Genomic DNA, 14,345 nt, shown 5'->3' with positions numbered 1-14,345 from the left:
CGTGTATGCATTGCAACACTTCATCAGCCAAAGTCGCATACAAAATTCATATCTCCAAGCAGATGTATGGATTGATTTAGAGGCATTGCTTTTTTAAATTAAAGTTGTGTTGCAGGGCTCTATCTGGCTCAAAATCTTTTTCCATCAGCCTAGGTTCACGATCAGACCTGGGGGAGAGTTCTCAGAATCTAGGAGAGTTTGGGGACAAATTTTGCATTTTCAAGCCTTAAAAATGCCATTTCTCACATATTGAGTGGCAAATCGTCGGGTTGAGAGTAGTTGTTGGTGGCCCTTTGGATGTTTTAATATTTTTACCCAGGGTTTTTGTCAATTTTGTCCATCAAGTTGGACAGATTGATTTGGTAAATATTTTTCCTTCACATGCCATAAAGTTCTTACATTGACTGAAAAATGGCTGCAGGCTATAGCTAGAGGAGGGCCTGCAAGGGGGGGGGGGTCCTGACAACGCTCTACACTGATTTCGGAAACCTCTCGATTACTAGTACGCTTTACGATGAATTCCAAGTGGCTACAACACATTACGTAGAATTAAAACGCCGAATACACTCTACGCAAAAATATTAGAGCAGTCTGTCTACGCTTTACATAGAATTAAAACGGCCGATTACGCTCTACGGAAAAGGGCTTGCGGGCCCACCTAGTGCCCTGGTGTGTTGGGTTCTTAAACATGCATAGATATGACTATGGTTTTCCCATATACACAGGAAGGACAAATGTAACTTGTAACCAGTTGACACCATGAATGTCTCAGTGGCTTGGACCTTCGATCTTGAATCTGGGCTGAAGTTCACACTTGAAGGTCACAGGCTTTTCAGGCAAAAACACATTTTATATAAGCAGACACTCACAACTAAAGTTGCAATACCAGTCATAAAAAAACATTACACTTTGTAACAGCTATTTTACAGTAACATTTTGTAAGGTGAACTTTTTGTCACATGCTACATGTTTGTCTTTAAAAACATCTGCAAAAACAAAATACTATATTGTCAGAATTTCATTCATAATAGAATACTGTTAGAAACAATACCGGTATTCAAGTTTTAATACAAAACAAAATCTAGTACTGACAACTTGCAAATGAGTGTATATAAGTTTTATAACCTATCTAAAAACTTTGTATAATACTTTCTGAAACTTTTTTCTCTTTCTCTTGAGTTTCTTTGATTTCAAATGTATGAGAAGACAATAATAAAGAAATTGGCCTTTAAAAGATTTAATCATACTCACTCTGTTCTTCTTGACTTTCTCCTCCATGGTTCCCTCCTAATGAAACAAATAACAAAGATGACTCTGGTAACTGGATATTTATACCTTCTGTTAGACACTTTTGGTAGTGGGTCGTTCCATTTCTATCAAGGGGTAGCGCCTACTTTGTCCAGTCAAATATTCTGTAAGTGTTATACTACTTTAACAACAAAACAGCTTATATTATGGAGAAAAACATCTTTTGAACACCACTCAACTTCTATTGAAAGAATATAATTGTACGTAATAAAAGATAAAAAGGGTGACCAAAATTTTGGAATGGTCCATACTCTATTTTTGACACGATGTTAACCCTGACCTTGACCATGCCAATGGAAACATTTCATCAACTTGAACCATTCAGGGCCATGTCAGGGTCCCAATCTAGAAATTACCAGTACAAACTATAAACAACTCCCACACATACACTCGACATCTTTTCAAAGAAATACTAGAATACAAGTAATTCACAAGCAATTAATTTCACGCTATTCCATGCCAATCATTATTTATGCTATCTACATACCAAAAGTGATGACAATCCATCAACCTCTTTTTGAATTTTTCTCCTTCATCAAGTTCATGGACTCAAACAAAATTAACCACTGCAGTTTAAAACAGAACCACTAGGGGACTACAAGACCCCAAGAGCTATATAGCTATCTACCTTTGAAGAATCATGACCAATGCATGTCATGACTGCAACGACTTTTGTCTTTTCTCTTAGACTCTGTTGTCGTGCCCCTACCTCTTGGTAGTAATCCAATAACGTGACTCCAAGCTGGAATACTTGAATCGGCTTGGTTTATTCTCTAGTCACCAACTCAGACCCTCTGTCTGGCTCGTCTCTTCTTGTCGTCTGACGCTACGCATGCGTGTTATTCTTTATGTTAAGTAAGCTGCTTAAACATTACCACATGTTACATCCCCTTTTCTTTAGTTACATTCTCTCAACAGATCTTTTCCAATCTTACACATTCACATATCTTTTGCCTTAGAGTTCTTTGGCATGTCAGTTCTTATGCACACTAGAGTCCTTGTGCTTTCTGATCTTCTCCAGGTTCTCTTCCTGTTAGTTCATTAGTTTGTTAGTTCAGTCCTCGAGTTCTACTTCAAAACTGCATGCATTACATAATCACTCGCTGACGTAATCCTTCAGGCGCGCACGTAATCCTTCAGGTGTGCTGGTGGTTGCACAACTCGGCCGGACCTCGTTGTCATCGGCTGTCCGTGTGCAGCTGCGTGTTCCGCTGGCACTGTTGTCTCAGCTGCTGGTGTTGTCGGTGCTGGACATGGAGGGTTGTTTTCTTCCTCCACGGCGGTCATGTCTGGGGCTTCCTCGTTTGTTTTACGTAGGTGCCTCCTGTTTCTGCGGTAGCTGCCTCCGTTTTCTGTTCTTATCTCATATGATCGCTTCCCAACCTCCGCTACCACGGTTGCCTTCTTCCACTGTTTAGCGGTTGGGGTCATTGGTTGGCATCTTACTATGTCGCCAGCCTTGAGATCGGGCAAGTCTCTAGCTTGTCTGTCGTAGTACTTGCGCTGTCTCTTCTTTGCTTCTTGGAGTTTACTCGGAATGTCGCTCTGAACTCTCGGTTGGAGGAGGTTTGTCTTTATCGGCATGGTAGCTTTCGTCCTCCTGCTGAAGAGTCGTTGAGCCGGACTACTTCCGATCTCTTGCGATGGTGTGTTTCTGAAGTCTAGCAACGCTAGATACGGGTCGCTCTGTGCTAGTCTTGCTTTCTCCAGGAGTCGTTTGGTCGTCTTAACTGCGTTCTCCACCTTCCCATTGCTCTGGGGGTATCCTGGTGATGACGTTTGGTGCTTGAAGTTCCACTCACGGGCAAACTTCTCAAACTCTGAGGACGCAAACTGTGGTCCGTTGTCTGTCATCACTACGTCGGGAATGCCGTGTCTGGCAAACTGCATCTTCAGCTTTCTGATGATGGTGGTGGACCGTGTGTCCGCTTCGCAGGTGTCTATCTCACAGAAGTTTGAGTAGTAGTCAACTGTGATGAGGTATTCTCTGTTATGTAGTGTGAAAAGGTCGACTCCTACCTTTTCCCATGGTCGTTGTGTGACGGGGTGTGGAATCAGGCTTTCCTTTTGTTGCCTGTTCCCGACTGATTGGCATATGTCGCATCTGCTGACGTAGTCTTTTACTTCAGCATTCATCCCTGGCCAATACACACAGTCTTTAGCGAATCTCAGGCACGCTTCTATTCCCATGTGCGACTGGTGTATCCTCGTCAGCATTCGGCTCCTCAGGGACTTTGGTATCGTTGCACGATCTCCCCTCAACACTATACCATCTTGTGTGCTGAGTTCATCACGCACATGGTAGTACGGCATCAGGTTTGGTGGCACTTCCTCCTTCTCTGGGAAGCCCTCTCTGATGTACGTCATCAGTGTCGTCATCTCGGGGTCTGCAATCGTGCTTTCCCGTATGTCATCTCTAGTAGGCGTGGAGATGAATTGGCTTATCATATTGACCTGCTCAGCCTCCTTCTCTGTTGTGCTTCTGCTTCCTTCTAGTGGCAGGTACGCACGGCTGAGAGTGTCCGCCAGGAACATCTCTTTTCCTGGTTTGTACGTTATCTTGACGTCGTACTGCTGCAACCGCATCAGCATTCTCTGCAGTCTCTTCGGTGCTGCATGAAGGGGTTTCAGTACGATCATTTCAAGTGGCTTGTGGTCTGTCTGGACACGTACTTGTCTTCCATAGGTGTACTGATGGAATCGTTCCAGACCGAAAACCACACTGAGCATCTCCTTCTCTATCTGTGCATACCTCGTCTCAGTGTCCGTCAACGCTCGGCTGGCGTAGGCCACTGGTTGTCCATCTTGAGTGATGGCTGCTCCTAATCCAGTGCTTGACGCATCTGTCTGCAGCGTCAGCTCTTCTTCCGGATCATAGTATCGCAACACTGGAGCAGCAGAGACCATCTTCTTGAGTGTCTCTAGGATACTCTCATGCGTCTCGGTCCACTCAAACTCGTTTTCTTTGGCGATGAGCTTCCTCAAGGGTTCACAGATGTCGCTCAGCTTGGGCAGGAACTTGGCTAGGTAGGTGACAAATCCTATCAGCCTCTGCACTCCTTGTGCATCTTCGGGTCTTGGCATCTTCATCACCGCAGTGACCTTGCTAGGGTCCACTTTCAGCCCTTGGCTGGTGATCAAATGACCATGAAATGGTACTTCTTGTTGTCTGAGCTTGACCTTCTCTGCGTTCAGCTTCAAACCTCTCTCTCTGCATCTTTGCATGAGGCGCTTGAGATTTGCATCATGATGTGAGATGGCTTCTGCCATTGTTTCTCCTTCTCCCCACACCAAGATGTCGTCTACGATGGGCTTTATTCCCTCGAGCCCTTCCAATGCTTGGTCAAGTCTTCTCTGGAATTCCTCTGGGGACGATTTAATCCCAAAGGGAAGGCGCTTCCACTTGTATCTCCCGCTGGGAGTGTTGAACGTCGTTAGAAGCGAGGATTCTTCGTCCAACACTACCTGCCAATAGCCACTCTTGGCATCAAGTACGCTGAATACCTTTGCCTTCTTCAGCTCGGGAAGGATGTCTTCTATTGTTGGTGCAGGGTAATGGCTTCTCTTCAATGCGGTGTTCAAATCTCTTGGATCAATGCAGATCCTCAACTTTCCTGTTGGCTTCTGTACAGTGACCAGACTGGATACCCATGGGGTTGGCACTGTCACTGGCTCTATGACATCATCTTCCGTCATCTTGTCCAGTTCCCTCTTTAGTTGTTCCTTCATCGCCACTGGCACTCTTCTTGGCGGATGCACAACTGGCTTGACTGACTCATCAACTTCAAGATGGCATTTTCCTGGCAGTCTTCCCAAACCAGAGAAGACGTCTGGGTACTCTTGTAACAGGGACTCTTTTGTCAATGCCTTGCTGTGTGTACTCTGTATGAGCCTGGGCTTGCTGCCACTGAGTGCCAGGATTCTGTCGTAGTGAACCGTCACAACCCCTATCTGCTGTATGGCATTAGATCCTAACAATGGCATACTACCAGAGTCAATGACTACAAAGTTCACCACGTACCTCCGCCCAGTCTTGGGGTTTGTCATCTTGAGATTTGTCTCTCCCTCTGACACAATTTGTGAGTTGTTATACATCGTCAGCACCCTCTGCGCTCCAGTTGTCTTATACTGGATGTTGTTGCTGTCCAAGATGTGTTTTGGCATTACATTACAGGTCGCGCCAAGGTCTAGCTGAAAGGTGACCAGGTGTCCCTCGAGGGCCATCCTGGCATGCACCTGCTTTGCATACCTGGGACCTGACATGCTGTACGTCTTCTCTTCTTCTGTGACTGTCATCACTGCTTCTTCTTGCAGCATGTGCACCAAGGGCTTCTTTCTACCTTGTGCCTGGTTTCTGCCGCTTCTAGGCTGCTTCGTTTCACCACTCCGGCATGCTCTCGCGAAGTGGTTTCGCTTGCCGCAGGAGGCGCATTCCTTTCCATATGCAGGACATGCTTCCTTGTTGGCTGCGTGTCTCTTGGCGCAGTATTTGCAAACTGATGTCCTACTGGCCTGCGGAGCTTGTGGCTTCTTCTTTACCACGTGCACTGTGACCTGTTCCATCGTCTGGATGCTCTGCTTGGAGACTTCTGCGGCTCGGCAGATCTCTGCGCATTTCTCAAGGCTTAGGTTGCTCTCCCTCAGGAGTCGTTCGCGAACCTTTCCGTCCAAAATTCCGATGAGTATTCTGTCTCGAATCAGAGACTCTCTAATCTCACCAAACCCACACTCTGCCGCGAGTGTCTTCAGGTCTGTGATGTATTCATCAAAAGTCTCACCATTGCTCTGTGATCTCGTGAAGAATTTGTATCTTTCTACTGTCTCGTTCTTCTTAGGATTGCAGTATGTCTCAAATGCTGCGACGATTTGCTCTACAGTTCGGTCTGCTTCCGCAACTGCTTCATTCTGAGCATTCACAATGGTGAAGGTGCCATACACTTTCCGTGCATTTTCTCCAATTAAGTACAAGAGCGTCTTTCTCTTCTTTGCAGCGTCCTCCTCTACTGCTAGATCAAGATATAACAGTATTTCTTCCTTCCAACGTTTCCAGGTCAGACTTAAGTTTCTTGAATTAACATCAAGCGGGCCAGGAGCTCTCAGACTGTGCCCTTCCGCCATCTTAGGCTACTGTTTACAAGTTGTCACTCTAATCAGCTCCTAACTAGTCAGTGATAGATGACGTCTTTGCCACCTATGCCCCTAGACTAGCTCTTGTTAGCGCTGACAAATCCTAGACATCAGGAATTCGTCTGACCTGTTTCCTGGACGCTTGAAACAATGGGCCTCTCTTTGCTTCCGTCGGTTTCTTGGAAACTTGGGTCGAACCTCTCGTTTCTTCTCAACGTTCTAGGTTCTCATCCGGCTTCCGACACCATGTGACGACTTTTGTCTTTTCTCTTAGACTCTGTTGTCGTGCCCCTACCTCTTGGTAGTAATCCAATAACGTGACTCCAAGCTGGAATACTTGAATCGGCTTGGTTTATTCTCTAGTCACCAACTCAGACCCTCTGTCTGGCTCGTCTCTTCTTGTCGTCTGACGCTACGCATGCGTGTTATTCTTTATGTTAAGTAAGCTGCTTAAACATTACCACATGTTACAATGACTACCAGTTATTGCAGTACCTTAGAAAGCTGCTAGGGGCCCATACCGTATATACATCATAATCATAATTTTAGCACAGCCTTCTCAAAAAAATTTAGAGTAGGTGGCTGATAAGAAAAAGTAGCAGGCGAGCCACGAAGTGGCTCGAAGCGAGCCGCGCAGCGGCTCGCGGGGGGAGGGTACGGGAGGGGGGTGGCCCCCCTCCCGTTGGGGGGGTCCGGGGGCCTCCCCGGAGGAAATTGTAAAAATTTAGACCCCTAAACATCGTTTTTTGGTACATTCTGAGCAGCTTTTATGGCAATCTTATGGTTCCAAAATTTACGGTTCGTGCACAAATAATTCCGGAAAAAGGCTGTATTAAAAATTGTTTGCCACTCCGATCGTATTACGCGCGGTCCTTGCGCCCGGCTACAAAATGCAGGAAAATAAAAAAAGCATATTTAAATGTCAATTTGATCGAAAACATAATCATTGGGATCTGAAAAAATGTCACAGGTTCGCTTTTTGGAAGTTTTGTTTCTGTTTTGACGGTTTAATTCTAGCGGGGTGCGCTCCATAAATGCCCGATAGAAATTCACCCCGCGTCCCGGTACACTGACTTCCGGGTTCCTTGAACAGGAATATTACGAGAAAAAGGCCAAAAATCGACGTAGAGAAATATATATCTTCCCGAAAATTCTTTTAATTATGCATTTCTTTAATAGGATGTTGCTAAGTAGTCGTAGAAAAAACGTAGAAAGCAGCGTAAATGTGTCTCTCTTCTGCATCGACGAGAAAAATTCTTCCCGCGCTGCCTGCTGCTGGCTATATCGCTTATCCAATCAGAACGCAGGTCATGTGAGGTGAACCTCGATCTCACCAATCAGAGCGTCGATCGCGCTGTGCTACTTACTTATTCATGACAAGATGGCGCCCGAAAGCTCCTGTTTTTGTACAGCGATGGGGAGTGTGCGTTTTTTATTCCGGGGTTTTCTTAGTTTTGACGCTGATTTTTGGCTCGCCGTGATTACGCTACAAATGACACACTAGTGGAGACAACAGATGAGTGATCATTTTACGATCGACAAGAACTTTTGATGAATGAAACAGCTGTGAAATCTCGCTGATGGCGATTTGTTTTCGAAAATTTGTCTCGTGTTTCTAACTGTGTATGAAAGATACGAACACGCTTCTGTACATGTCTTGATATTTTTTTGACGTGATTCGTACTAGTTATTTGTAGCAGGAATACTACTAGTGCCGGGAGAAGTTGGGAAGGTAGCGGCTTGATAAATTTTCGTGAGCAACTAGTTTACGAAGCAAGTTCCGCCTAGCTCGAGCGATACAGCTCCGCCGATTCAACTCGAGCCCCGAACAAGACCCTCCCCCCGTAAAGTTTCGGCCGCTCTGGCCGCGGGCCGCTGAGAAGCAAATGATGACTCGTGCACTAGAAATCTGCACAGGAGGCTAAGAAAGAAGCAGTTTTCAGATCCAGAAAGCTAGCAGAAAATTGTCTGAAGTTCGTCAGAAGAAATGAGCCGGTGGAGTTTGTGAGAAAATGTAATGGAGACTACATTGTTTTTCTGAAAATTTACACGAAAGTAGCCGGCGCAAAAATTTGAGTAGGCGGCGATTTTCGCCGGTAGCCGGCTTGTTTTGAGAAGGCTGTAGCACCTGTTATACAAGCACAATATGGATGTCACTAGACTAGTTACAACAAACAAAAGTTTGGGGCAAATAAATACATTTACAATTTCGCAATATAACAAGGTGCTGGGCTTCACTACTTACTTATTGTTGTAACTGTTACGTAACTTATGTAACTGGAACTACCTTCTTCGTTTTGTCTTCTGGTGGCATCTTGAGACTCCTAGCGAACTGAGAAAAGACGTTGGACGATCCCCGCTGCAGCTTTCCCGCCAAAACACAGCCTAAACCATAGAAGGTTCGCTGTGTCGCCATATATAAAGATTTGAAAAGGAACGCTTGACTTGTTGACCCTTTTATTTTTGGAACGGGCCATTAATTCCGTTACAGGAAAAAAAAGTATTGAGAAAGAGATAATTCAAAGTATTTGGTACTTGATTGTAATATAATAATATAATTAATTTTTTTAAATAGTTTTAAAGAAAATATTGAGGTTGCAATGTAATAATCTTAAAAAGGACAACCAAACCGGCACATTCTACGACCCCTTGAAAATAGTGGTTTCTTCTAAAAAGAGAGTAATCATAGAGTGCAACAAAACGCAAAGAATCATTTTTCTCATGTGTTAAAAAAAGCAAAGAAAGTGTCTTTTGACAAATAAATTACAAAATGTTTCTTTGATATATTTCTATGAATAGACTATGTCGTTGACATTATTTGGTGTAAATTTACTTTAATCAATATATCGTAGTTCTTTATGTTAGTTGGCGCTCTCCACATGTTTTCTTCTTTACTTCCGGGTTACAACTTGTGTACTGTAGTGTGTAGGAATTTTGGTCGTGCAAGGTCGAAGGATCTCTAAACTAGAGAAATTTTGTCAAAATTCAAAGAGAACCAACTATGGCAGGCTTGTGGAGGGGCTATGTCAGGCTGGCACAGGTCTATCCATTCAGGACTCAAGTTGGAACGACTGGTAAAGTGTACACTTTGTTATGTCACACCAAGGGGGCGTTAAAGCTACATTATGTAACATTGGGACAATACAAAAAGACAATTTTCTTGTCATTTCTTTACAAAGTAAGATGAATGAACTCTACTGCAAAATTTTCAAACAAGTGCCATTCAGAAAGTAGAGCCTACTACTAGTACTAGAGGCGTCAAAATATTACACCATATTAATAAATACGAGGGTGTTTAAAAGCTGGAAACACAGCTGTCAGCCATGTTTGTTTACATTCTGTTAGTTTGTGGTGGTGTCACAAATTAATTTAGTGTGCCATTGTGTGGGCTGTCTTATTGCAAACCAGTAATGTAAAAAAAATGTGAGATAATTGCACAAATATGTTGAAAAGCGGAAGACATAAATGACAATCACGTGAGGATTTTTTCCTATTAAGATATTTCAACTTTTTGTGCAAAAATGTTTAATTTAATTAATACATGATGCCCCTTTAAGCTACTTGAAGCACGTTTTGAGAGGAGGATAATAAGTTAATCACATTTTCTGACTGCAGCTCTCTCATTGGTTCAACAGCAAATTTTGATTAGCCTGGGTGCCAGACGCTGGCGTTCATAAAGCGATAGATTTTTGTGTGGAAAGAAGTCCTAATATCCGCTACTGTATCCGCTGCCCAACCCCAGGCTGCCCCAAACCCAATATCTTTCACGCGAGGAGATAATTAGAGCCAGGGCGCAAGTCAGGGTCGGCGGGGCGTGTGGTTTTCCCTGGCCGAGGGATTATCGCTCACTCGCGGTAGGGGATGGCAGTGCCACCCAGGCTAATTTTGATGGACGGTCAGGACTGACTAGTTTTTATGTACTGACTTTTATCAACATCATGCTCCATTTACATCTAGGTGTGCTGTTTCTTGTTGGAGATGCCATAGCCCAGTTCGGCGTGGAAAGACGGACTTTCCAGAACTACGACTACGCTCGCACGGCACGGATGTCAGCTGTGGGGCTGCTCTGGGTGGTGAGTGCAGTTCTTTGCTTTTGAATCTATTCTTCTAGTGGTCAGAACAAAACAAAACATTAGAAATCAGAGATTTCTGACTAAGGCCACACCAATTTAATTTCTTGGTTAACGGATTCGCCCGCTTCATTTTTTTCTGATTTGGAAATAAAAATAAAAATTCAGAATCAACTGCAAAATGCTCATATTTTGCCCTGAACAGTTGAAAACAGTCCTTTTTATCCGAGTTGTTACAGTTATTCCATCTTTCAATGCAACGGTATCATTAAAAGTTCAAAATTCATTGTTTAAATTTTGAACCAAGCCTGTTGTGTTAGACTTCATGGCTCCTATCGTACCATTTTGGGCCATAATACGATGCCTAGGCCTGTTTTTTTTTTTTTTTTTTTTTCGCCCGCCCGCTCCATTATTTTTCTAGAAAAATCCGTTAACCAAGAAATTAAATTGGTGTGGCCTTAGCCTGGGTACCATCCGGATTTTCGCTACGCAACGCTCATGATTTTTTTGAGCGTTGCGTAGAAAAAATCCGGATGGTACCCAGGCTATACTTCTGTACCCAGTACAGTACAGTATAGTTCAGTACCGTACAGTATAGTACAGTATTACAATACAACATGAGTACAGCATAAATTTGATAAAACAAGACAGCACAAATACAGTATTACAATTACAAGACAAATACAGCATAACACAACACAAGACAACACGAATACAGTATTACAATACAACACAAATACAGCCTATTAAATAGTATTATACAAAGAATATAACACAAAAACAGCATAAAACACTGTTTGGCCCCAAGAAACATTCTTGTATTATTTTCCAGGGGCCAGTTCTCAGAACATGGTTGGTGACTCTAGAAAGACTGGTGGTCAGTACTGGACCAACTGCTGCACTGAAGAAGATGTGTTTAGATCAGGTCAGTTCTGTCTATTACTGTAAATTCTTTTATTTTTGCAAGGACTTCATAGAGGTTTCTGCAGCACTTTAAGTTTGCAGTTATACAGTACGAATGCATTGGAAACACATAACTGAGGTGGCAAGAAGTCATGGTGGTTAGAACAAAAAATAAGGTTGCAAAATTTTCAAGATATACAGTAGCTCTAGTGTACACTTGTTTAAAATAGATATTTGTCAGGTCTACATTTGAAAAGTAATTGTATCCGTAGTTGTCAGATATGATTTTGATAGTGCCATCCATTCATTTGTTTGTTCATTCATTCATTTATTCAGTCTCTCACTGTTTCCATTGCTTACCCCAGACCCTGATGGCCCCGTTCTTCCTGGGTACATTCTATCCTGTGGTAGGCCTGAGCAGATGGGACTCATGGGAAGACATCAAGCAACTAGTGAAGAAGGTAAATTACACCAAGGAGGTTAAAAATGCCAGAATGATCCACACAAACAAAGTCAGGTTCATGTTTACATATAAGAAAATCATATGCAACACCCTGGATTCTGATGCTGCATTAACCAAACATGTCATATCCTGTGCTTGATGAATTTTATTACTTTTGTCATTTCAGGAGTACCTGTCAACACTGCTGAACAATTATAAGGTACTGTATGTTCAATTGTTGCACCTATTTTTTTCATTATTTTGACATATTTTAATTAACATTATCAAATCTCCTACAAACTTGTATTATGATCCCACATTTCTTTTTCTTTCTTCAGATTTGGCCTGCAGTTCAGTTAGCCAACTTTTACTTTGTTCCTCTCAACTTGAGGTAAGAACTAGTATAACATACAACTCATGATCATTAATAAGGCCATGTTGATTTGATTCTATGGATGACATCCTCCGGGAGCCCCAAAACTGATGCGCGCGTGCGAATAAAAAAAAAGTTTTGAAAAAAAAAAGTTACTTTTCATTATGAAATCTACGTGGTCATGAGGGTTGAGCAAATGGCACAGAATATGGTTTGGCGAATAATCTAGTCTTCAAGTTCATTTCTTTACAATTTCGTCTTTTTTCGTTTAATTTTGGCATTCTACGACATTGGTATAGTTTTTATTAATTTTTTTACAGTATGGTACTTATGGTATATTTTTGATCATTTTGCAACTGTTTTGTACGATTTACAGTACGGTTGAAAACTTTTTTTTTTTTTGGAAACGGCCGAAAATTCATGCGCACGCGGATGTCATCCATATAATCAAATCAACATGCCCTAAGTGCTATTGTCATGGTAGCCCAGTATAGACATTTGGTATGGCCTTTGTTGCCTCCATGTATTGAGGTTTTGTTGTCATCCATTTGTGTATCTATATTTATTTCAATATACTATAATAAGTGACAGGAAATGAGGGGGAAGGTCAAATTGGAATACAAAATGGATTTAATGAATTGTACATGGTCATTTTCTGTCTTCAATTTTCGTGTCTGTTGCCTTATTGAAGCCACACTTGGACAGGCTGAATCCTTACATCTGCTTCATCAAGATTTAGTCTCTCGTGCTAATCCAAGAGTTTTCTAGATTTGTAGCTAAGATGTATTTGATGTATTCACATTGAGTCTCCGGGACAATCAGTATCTCTAGAAGGGGTTAAAATCCTTGATTCTGAATCAAGTAAGGCAGTCTACGTAAGAGCTCACAGACCTACCCTGAACAGAGACGGGGGGCACGTATCTGGCAAGTTATCTGGCACGTATGACCCGCTACTACGGTCACGTGTCTCTGACGTCACGTTCCAAGAGTAGACGGGTCAATTCCGTGAACAAGGTTGATGGAGTCAACCGAAAAGTCCCAATTCTATGTCTAGTGTTGGAAGTTAAAGTTCAGTCTTTATTTCATGTATTTGATGTTTTTCTTTCCCTTCAGATTGTTGGTGATGAATATTGTGGCTCTGGGGTGGAATACTTACCTGTCATGGAGGGCAAACATTCACACAGAAGACTCCTCTACCTCCTAGTGACATCACACAGCTGGACTAACAAGAATGGCCAGGATGGGACCATAAAAATGTGAAGAAAATACAATAGCAGAATACAGTCTTTGATTATACTGCTGTTGGGGTCCCTAGCACGGGTGGGCAGCAGTCAGCTATTCTTTATACCACATTTCCAAGCGGCTGGAGGGATCAACATTCTGGGTGCATATGAAGGGTAGTACTGGGAGCATGTGGGCAGAATGCACTGTGCCTGCGATTTTTGTTTGATTTTTGGTCAACGTTGCATCAGAATTTTGCCTGTTGCAGACAATATCTTTTCCAACATAACATTTGGAAACTACTGTCGGAATGCTCATCTTATATGCGCAAATACGACCTTATATGAGATGTTCTGCCGAAGTGCTATGCACAATACATTACGGGTTTCACACAGGTGCAGTACGTTCTGCTGACATCTAACCTGCACTGGGCCATGTACTGGGTTTCTACATTTGTAGGTATATGTAGGTGTATGCGGATTTTTATTTGCTTCATTGACTGTTACCACCAATGAAAGAAATTCTGAGTGGTGCAGGTAAAATTTGTCTGGTGCAGGTAATTTTAGCCTGGTTTCTAGCCTTGTTAGCTTTAGTCTGCTCCCCAAGATCTGTTGGCGGGGAGCGGATCACCAATAACCCACCAAGTGCCAGGAAGTCAAGAACTGAGCACTATAAATTGTATAATAATGCTTTTTTTCATCTTGCAATATGCCTTTTATTACTGTAAGTAGACATAAGTTTTATAATTTTCTCCATATTAATGTGAATAGAGTTAGATGGTGTATAGAAGGTATCGGTAACTAAAGATGGTAGTTTAAGGTAAATTTGTTGCCTAACTTAAGCCACCCCTCCTTTGGTTGTGGAATAGCCCAGTCATTTGAGTCCAATCATGACATGTTCC

The 14,345-nt window shown here is 42.6% G+C and overlaps 2 protein-coding genes across 4 annotated transcripts in view; one reads left to right on the top strand and one right to left on the bottom strand.

Annotated features, from left to right (window-relative positions):
* Positions 1–8,901, bottom strand: part of LOC109479512 (adenosine deaminase-like) — a 21,395-nt gene extending 12,494 nt beyond the window's left edge. For 2 of the 3 annotated variants that reach the window (XM_019781486.1, XM_019781487.1), the window contains exons 1-2: positions 8,723–8,901; positions 1,252–1,287 (exon numbers count right to left, since the gene is read on the bottom strand). In XM_019781486.1, the coding sequence (XP_019637045.1) occupies positions 1,252–1,287; positions 8,723–8,851 (165 nt within the window). In that variant the 5' untranslated portion in view covers positions 8,852–8,901. Of the gene's footprint in view, positions 1–1,251; positions 1,288–8,680 lie in introns of all 3 variants that reach the window. The other variant, XM_019781488.1, reaches the window with a different exon arrangement.
* Positions 8,902–9,347: 446 nt separating this feature from the next.
* On the top strand, positions 9,348–13,591 carry LOC109479527 (protein Mpv17-like). The gene is made up of 7 exons (XM_019781507.1): positions 9,348–9,509; positions 10,393–10,508; positions 11,338–11,430; positions 11,774–11,869; positions 12,038–12,070; positions 12,189–12,241; positions 13,337–13,591. The coding sequence occupies exons 1-7, from the start codon at positions 9,437–9,439 to the stop codon at positions 13,425–13,427; spliced, it is 555 nt and encodes a 184-aa protein (XP_019637066.1). The 5' UTR covers positions 9,348–9,436; the 3' UTR covers positions 13,428–13,591.
* The last annotated feature ends 754 nt before the right edge of the window (positions 13,592–14,345 follow it).

Source organism: Branchiostoma belcheri, unplaced genomic scaffold, assembly GCF_001625305.1.
Source record: "Branchiostoma belcheri isolate BF01 breed outbred unplaced genomic scaffold, Haploidv18h27 scaffold49, whole genome shotgun sequence".
Taxonomy (NCBI): Eukaryota; Metazoa; Chordata; class Leptocardii; order Amphioxiformes; family Branchiostomatidae; genus Branchiostoma; species Branchiostoma belcheri.
Note: the sequence above shows the minus strand (reverse complement) of the source record. Positions and strands in the feature narration are given on the sequence as shown.

What these genes read in the sequence shown, in the direction of transcription:
- LOC109479527 (XM_019781507.1), top strand. Translation starts at nt 9,437, where the DNA reads ATGGCAGGCTTGTGGAGGGGCTATGTCAGGCTGGCACAGGTCTATCCA. An exon ending in TCAAGCAACTAGTGAAGAAG is followed by an intron (nt 11,870 to 12,037) that starts GTAAATTACACC and finishes TTGTCATTTCAG; the next exon opens with GAGTACCTGTCAACACTGCT. An exon ending in TTTGTTCCTCTCAACTTGAG is followed by an intron (nt 12,242 to 13,336) that starts GTAAGAACTAGT and finishes CTTTCCCTTCAG; the next exon opens with ATTGTTGGTGATGAATATTG.